At 46.2% G+C, this 7912-nt stretch overlaps 1 protein-coding gene across 11 annotated transcripts in view; it reads right to left on the bottom strand.

Annotated features, from left to right (window-relative positions):
* Positions 1–7912, bottom strand: part of FAM49B (family with sequence similarity 49 member B) — a 137024-nt gene that overhangs the window by 13124 nt on the left and 115988 nt on the right. For all 11 annotated transcript variants that reach the window (XM_014520412.2, XM_025205418.1, XM_006024731.3 and 8 more), the window contains one exon: positions 2969–3105. In XM_014520412.2, coding sequence (XP_014375898.1) covers positions 2969–3105 — 137 coding nt within the window. The remainder of the gene's footprint in view (positions 1–2968; positions 3106–7912) is intronic.

Raw genomic sequence — 7912 nt, 5'->3', positions numbered from 1 at the left:
GGGAAAGAGGAGCAGGGAACAGCAGGCACCAGGGGAGTGTCTTCAGGCAGGCTGGCTTGGCCAGGCCCTTGGGAAAGCTGCAGCTGGAGTTGAGCTGGGGTCAGGCAGGGCTCCACTACTCAGGCCACAGTGAGGGTGACCCAGCAGCACTGGAGGTGGGGCCCAGCTGGCCCACGCAGCTCCATGGGGATGGAGCACAGCCACCCTGCCCATGAAGGGATGCTGCCTGGCTGGGGCAGGAGGCAGGGCTCAGGGAGCTCCCTGCTTGGTCTGTGTGTGCGCCGGGTACATTGCGAGTAGGGGGTGCAGACACAGGCGGTTTCCTGGGCTCTGGAACAGCTGCAGCAGCCGGTGCTCAGGGCCAAGCCAGCCGGGAGCCTGCAGCACAGAGGCTCTGCGCAGTGCTTGCCCTAGCACTGGCCCCTTGAGGGGAGCTGCGGGTGGGCAAGGCTGGGACCCGGGCAGGCCGAGGCAGCCGTGGTGGCTGTTCCCAAGCTCCAGGGGGCTCCTGCAGCCAGGCCCCTGCACCGGGGATGGCTCTGTTCTGCTTGCGTTTTGCCCAGCGTGCAAGGAGGCCGATTCCGGGGAGGAAAGCCCCACAAGCCCGGCGTCTTGCCCCAGCCAGGCAGCATCGTCACGTGCGCAGGGTGGCTGCAGCCCATCCCTGAGGAGCTGCACGGGCCGGGCCAAGCTCCACCATGGATGCCACTGGGCATCCCCGCCTGCCCGCCCACCACAGCCCCAGGGCAGCCCCTACTTCCTGCCCAGCCCCCACCTTTCTAAGGGCTTGACCGGGCTGGCTTGCCCGCAGTGCCTCCACCCGCGCCACCCATACCCTGTCCCAACTGCCCGGCCCCCCAGCACTCGGCACTTCAGTGCTGCCCTAGGTGGGACAGGGTGTCTGCCTGCATACATAGCTCCCTTCAGGGGCCAGCTGGGCTGGAGGGCGCAGCCGGGGAGCAAGGGGCAGTAGAGCACAGACAGCCTCCCTGCCTGCATTCTTCTGGCTCCGCCCCGGTGGGACTTGTGGCTCCACAGCCCGGAGCAGCAACTTACAAAAAAACCCCCAAAAAACCAATTTCTGTGTGTGCCTCCTGGCATGCCGGGAAAAATGTCTCTGTGTGCCACTAACGGCATGTGTGCGGGGATTGCCATACAGACTAGTTTAAATGCAATTTAAACTGCAAGGGTCCGGACATACCAGCCAGTTGGGGGGGGGGGGGGGGGGGGGCGCCGCCCCCCCAGCCGATCACGCTGATCCAAAGTGGGGGGGCACCATCTAAAGGATTCCACTGTAAATCAATGGAAGGAAATCGACTAACTCTTATAATTAGCAGAACTGCTCAAGGAGCTGGGGCCCCAGAATCCCAGCCCTAGGCACACAGAAGCAGTGGTCCAGACAGCTTCTTCCTGACCACTCCCCCACCAAATCAGCCTGGGATGCACTGAACCCTGGGCCAGCTCCCTGGAACTGAAGTAAATTGATGAGTGGATTAGAAGAAAGTGTCTTTAAAAGCCACAATAGCTCTGGAGCACCTAGCCCTTCAGCAGGTCCCCTGCCCTACACACAAATCTGGAGACTTCTAGTCAAGGTACCACCACAGAGATTTCAGAGAGAGAAAGGGGAGCAGAAAATTGCAACTGGGTTGAGTACAGACTACTACTACCTCCTGCTGGTGGCACTGCAATACCTAAACGGGGAACATTGTCCTTGGAACCCTTAGCAATGTATGTGAAGACATCTCTGACCTGGGACAATGACCGCTTGGTTTCTAACCAGGGACTTTCTTGGAACAGTTTGAGTGGTATGTCTGTTCACACCCACAAATGTTAGTTTTGTACACAAAATATAATTTTCCTGGAATCAGGGATGGGTCTGGAGTAGGAAGTGTAGCACGTGCAGGAAAAAGGCAGCAAGCTGCCATTGCACATTTTCCTGCAATGGGATTACTTACTCCAGGAGGTAAATCACTGTGAGACAAGCCTCACGCTGTAATGAAGAAGTATGTTTATGCCATGGGGTTGCCTGGTTTAGCAACACTGCACAATAATCCCATACCTAGAAAATACACTCAGCTGTGCAACTATTTTTTTCTGTGACCAGGAATGATTTGGGGCCTAACTAATTATTCTAAAAAGCCAAAAGTCAAATAGGTATTTTTGGACTATTGTCCTCATCCCCCACCCCACTCACCCTCCTCGACCCAGGAGACAAGAGAACTATTATATCTTATTCCTTGTATGACAGCAACTAGGGACTTTGTGGAATGGCTCTTTTGTTCAAACCGTGGTACAAACAGAATCAGAGATAGTAGTTGCCTGTGGGAGCTTATCTTGTTTCTACTTACCTACCTATAAGTAAAATAAGGATTTAAAGTTCTACCCTAAGTATATGTTTTAATCTAGCAGAAATGTAGATTGGCACAGAGCCAATTTACAGGGCTCTTAAATCTGTCAACACTCCACTTTCATTTCTGCTGGCATCTAATGAAAAAGGGCATGGCTCAATGAGAAGGTATGAGATTCTAATTCTCTGCTGAATTTTCAGTTCCTTGTGGCTACTCTAGCTTGATGCTTTAATAAGACTAAGGGAAAGCCTGCACAGAGTTAGATAAAGCTAGGAGACTTCAAAAGTTAAGCTTTAAGCCATCTTTGTGTGCATAAACCTCATACCCATGTCCCCACACTGCACTGCCACATTCCAGTGATATTTAAACAGTTGCACTTAGTTCCATGATTTTCATAATAGAAAACGTTTCATCTTTTTTCATGACCTATAGCCCACTGGTTTTTAAGTATCTCAAATATTAGCAAACATCTGAAATAAATATGGGACTAGATCCTCATCTGTAAAACAGAACAGTTAAGAAATGTAGCCAATGTCACAGACAGGTTGTGGCAGTACGTGGAAGAGACCCTAATCTGGCTTCCTTTTGGTCGTTGCCTTTCTTCAAACCAAAGAATGTACCTTGAGTTCATCAAATCGGAGTGTGAAATGAAGAATTTCTGCAAACTGCTTAGCAAGAGCCTGCTCTCGCTCCAGGTGCTGGGTTGGCGAATATGGAGTGCTTGTCAGGGCTCCCAACAGACCTCGCAATGCTGCTTCTAAAGGACAAAAACAATTGAAAAAAAAATGTAAAATGGTATCTGTTTCTACTATGCGCGTGGGCACACACACAGTTCACCGATTTATAATTTCAATATCAAAATGTATGGTTAGTCTATGATTCAAAGTGGATTTTTGATAAATTGTTTTTATGTACCATTTTGTAGATTAGTTTTGATCTATTACTTATATCAAGCCTAGATCTGATTACTAGGGCTGCGTGAAGCTTCAGTCGCTGATTCGATTCAGCAAAGATTCGGCCCAATTCAGCAGCCGAATCTCCAAATGAGATTCGAATCAGGAGGCCCTTTAATCTCTCTGAACAGAATCAGAACCCTCCGAATCGGTTCGGAGAGATTTGGAAAGACACAGCTTTAAATGTTTTTCCTACTTACCTCAAGGCACCAGGCAGCTTGTAAACGCTGAGATACTGAGGTAGTTGAGCGGACGGAGCATCCCACAGGAGCGTTTTGGGGGGGGGGGGGGGGGGGGGGTGGTTCCGCCGCAGGGGGGGGGGTATTCGGATTCAGCCGAAATGAAAATCAGGACAGTGTTCCAAATCAATGAACTGAATTACTGTCCCCCAAATTGGGCCAAATCCAAATCGAATACGGCTTGCTTTGCACATCCCTACTGATTACCGTATTTTCCTCACGTACAACAAGTTTCCATCAAAAGTCAGCCCTCCAAAATTACGGTGTGTGTATTAACCAGGGAAGGTGATTGTTTTAACCAAGGTGCAAGCACCCTGCTTTGATTCCTGGTCTGCAAGACAGCAGCTATGGCATTACTATCTGGACAGTTGAGGGAGTCAGTTGACCTAATGGCTCACTGTTCTTCACACCACAGGTGTTAATGATTGTCTATCCTTTTTAAAGGGACTTGATGTTCCACTAATCATGCCAACCTTCCTTACAACAATTTTGCCATTTGCTAGCTGCTCCTATGTCACTCTTCTCCTACTTCACAGCCCTGGAGATTATTTGACCCATTTAAAAAAAAAAATAAAAAAAATCACAGATCCACCCATGGACACCAGTCTTCACTGGGAGCTAGTGTTTTAGCCTTTTAGTTAAGCAGGAAAAAGAGAGGGCAAGTCAGATGAAAAGTAGGTGGAAGAGGCTTAGCTATGCAGCCATAACGATAGAAATATATTTTTTTCTCCATTCTGACTTTCAAAATTAAGGTGAATATTACATTCTGGTACATGTTACATGAGAATATATGGTAAATTTTATGATAAACAAATTTTTCTCCAAATTGTTTTGGTGTCTCTATTTAATTTGTTTCATATTTACTGTATATTAGTTATTCCAGTCAACACTAAGAAGCAGTGAAGGCAAAAGTTTATCCCTCTAAAGTTTCAAACTTGAAAGAGAAGAGACATCTTGAAATAAAACCAAGTCAGACAGTAATCTCAACATTTTGGCAGGATAAAGTTATCACTTAAAATATCTTTCACACCTCCATGTCAGAAGAGAGATTTCTCCAATTTAAGGCTGCTTTTTATTGGACAACTAAAGAAAGATTTTTTTTTAGCCTCAGCTTTTTACTTATTACTGTGTAAGTGGTTATTTTCTTATTATTTTTAGAAACATCCAAAACTGATCTAGAAATGGTGTGTGTTCTACAAATGATCCTGAACATTTCCATAGATTTGGGGGCCTAGAATGACAGCAAAGAAGATATTCTGAGACTTAGGGAAAATATCTTGCCCTTGGGGCTATTTTGTTAGAGATTTTGAAAGAAAAATAAAGCTGTTCAGAAGATAGCTACCAGAAATAACTCCAAAAACTTTCTAGCATAAATAACTATGGCTAAAAAAACTGCTTTTTTTTTTTTTCTTCAAATGGGTGAAATACTGATTCTAAATTGTTCAACGGGATGTTATGTCAAGAAATACAAAGTTGAGGTTTCACTTCTTGAAGTGAAAAATTGAATATTTTTCATCTTCACAATCTGGAAACATTTATACACAAGAGCACCGACTTTTCTTGGAGGACCACGGGTAAGTTTCAATTACTGCACTTTTTTTTTTTTTTGCGAGAGGCATGAGGTTTCTTAGGATGATAGCTTTTACTGGACCAACTATATAGCTAGGGTAGCATTAGACAAGTTTTCAAATGCAAAACTTTTTTCTTCAGGTCCTGAAGTTAGCACAGTGATTGGCTGAAAAAGAATGTCTTGCATTATTGTACACAGTTGGTACAATAAAAGATATCATCCTAAGAAATCCTTGCCTCTTGCATAATTTATGCACCATCAATACTACAACGTCACTCTTACATGACCACAACTTTTTTGGTAACTATATGGAAACTTACTCCAGCAGATAACACAGAAGGGCAACATATTTTAACTCTCCCCTCAGTACTGTAACCAATTTGCCTCTCTGAAAGCTGGTAAAAAAATGTATACATAAGTATGCAAAGTTAAAGGTATCAAACTTGCATTGTACCCCAAGCCAGACCTGGACTACAGGCTTCCTGCTGGCTGGATCCCATTCAAGGTACACACAAGGCATGACTGTGGCCCCAACCGCATGCCCCATGCTGCGGGAGCAGTTTCAGCCCAGCATGGGACATGTGGTGGGAGCCAGCAGCTGGGGCTCTGGGCAGCTGCAGCAGGTGGCGGGCAGGCTGCAAACAGCAGTACCGGGATTTTGAGCCCTGGCTCCAGCTTCATGGTGGTGGCAGGTGTATGCACACCTTGGGACACACGGCAGAGAAAGAGCCAGGACAGTACAACACTGCCCCCCACTTGCACCTGCCTGGAGGTGTGCGTGCACTTCCTGCCAGCAATGAGGATCGAGCCCCTCGGCTTCCCTGCCATCTGCCTCTGGCACGCCATGTGGAGGACTGGGTCGAGGCTGGGGTGTTTTTGGCACTCTGGTCAAAAACGTTGCTGATCTTTATTCTAGACTAAGAGAAACTAGACTTCTGGGTAACTTCATGTGAGAGGATATCCTTCGGCTATGGCTCAGGAGTACTTTGGTTTACAACTCTCAGGGTGTCTTTACACATGCTCCAGGGTGAGCGCAGGGGGGCATTCCAATTAGAGCAGCTCTGAGAGCCACTGTAATTAAAGCGCCTGCAGCATCATGTGCATTCAACATTCTGCACTTCAAAATGGCAGCAGGGCACTCTAACTAAAGCTCATTCAACAAGCTTCAGCTGAAGTGCCCCCCACCGCTATTTTAAAGTGCAGGGACACTAAATACATGTAGCGCAGAGACTGCTGGAGCATGCTAATTAGCATGCTTCAGCAGACTCGATTAATCAAGTATGCTTCAATGCATGCTAATTAGCGTGCATCAGAGCAGATGTCCAGCATGTGTATAGGTGCCCCCAGAGACTGGTGGAGAAAGGATGCAAAACTATAAAAAGGTAGTCCTTAAAAAAGAACTTAAGTGCTGCCACTTTGACTTCTCTTGACCTTCCTTTTTCCCCTCTTAATCCAATACAGAGTTTCTATTTCTAATCTCATCTCTCAGACTTTGTGGAAAGTATCACAGGGTGCTCCTATCAGGGATCTCCCAACAAATAAAAAAGTATTTTTATTTCAGACTGTCCCCTCCCACAACTGACTGACTTGGCTTCTGGATAAAATACATGCAGCAATTAAATTTAACATGATCCCTTGCTATTTTTGTTAAGTTTTCTGACCGCCTTACATTTTGCGCTCTCTGCTGCAGGTCATATGTGGCTGTTTTAGCTACTGAGAAAAGGGAAGTTTAGTGGACATTCTTTTCTTGCCTTAACAGGAAGACAAAATGCCAAGATCTCAGGAATGAAGGTTTTTAATTGCAACATAACTGAAGCATGGAAGTTTTTGACAACTCAAAAATCCGGTATTTTTAGTGTTTAAATACATGTTAATGAAAACCATATGACCTGGTTTTAATTATTTACATTTTGTGATCTGGTTGGTCATTTTCAGTATTTTCATTCTGTAGAATATTTTTCTATGCATTTGATGATGTGTACTACAGTAGTGTAGTTTTGGCCGACCAGTAGATTCACACTTCATTCAAACATAGAAGCTGGTTGACCATGCTAGCCTTAATTAAATGACTAGTAGAACTGACTTTGAGAACTTGTAAGTAATGTAATCTGCAGCTTTAAGCAATAAAAGACGCATTTCATAACAGCTTTAATACAGATCCAAAAACTGATTTAAATTAAACAAACAGCTAAATATTTTGGTCCTTGAACTGTCTGTTGTTCCATATAAAAGTATTTCTGGCATTGTGTTATCAGTGTTATGCCAAAAAAACCTCCCCCAAAAATTAAATTCCATTTTGAATGAATAACTATTGATCTTACTCCCAAAACGTATACAAATAAAAAGGATTTACAGGTTTCTCTCAATTTATGCGAGTTCCACATAGGTGAATTTGCTCTTAGCTGATGAGCATATTTAGACCCATAATTTGTTATACGCGAGGTAAATTCACTCTTATGCGATCAGCACAGATGCACCCCTGCCCAACCAGGTAAGTCTGTGGAGGGAGGGGAAAGCGCCATGGCCCCACTCACCCCAGCTGCAGAGGCCCTGGGAGCAGCTGACACCAGTTGTCTGCACCAGGGCATGGCGCAGCCCAGGAGCAGAGGTGAGTGGGGACAGGCAGAGCACAGTGCAGCCCAGCAGCTGCAGCAGCCCTGGGAGCGGCTGGTGCCAGCTGCCCAGGAACCCAGGAGCAGAGATGAGTGAGGACAGGTAGAGCACGGTGCAGCCCAGCAGCTGCAGGCAGCTGGCGCCAGCCACTCCCCGGGCTGCTGGAGCCCGGGGTGGGGGGAGGGGCCC

This window comes from Alligator sinensis, unplaced genomic scaffold, assembly GCF_000455745.1.
Source record: "Alligator sinensis unplaced genomic scaffold, ASM45574v1 scaffold307_1, whole genome shotgun sequence".
Lineage (NCBI taxonomy): Eukaryota > Metazoa > Chordata > Crocodylia > Alligatoridae > Alligator > Alligator sinensis.
This window is presented reverse-complemented; position numbering and strand designations above follow the sequence as displayed.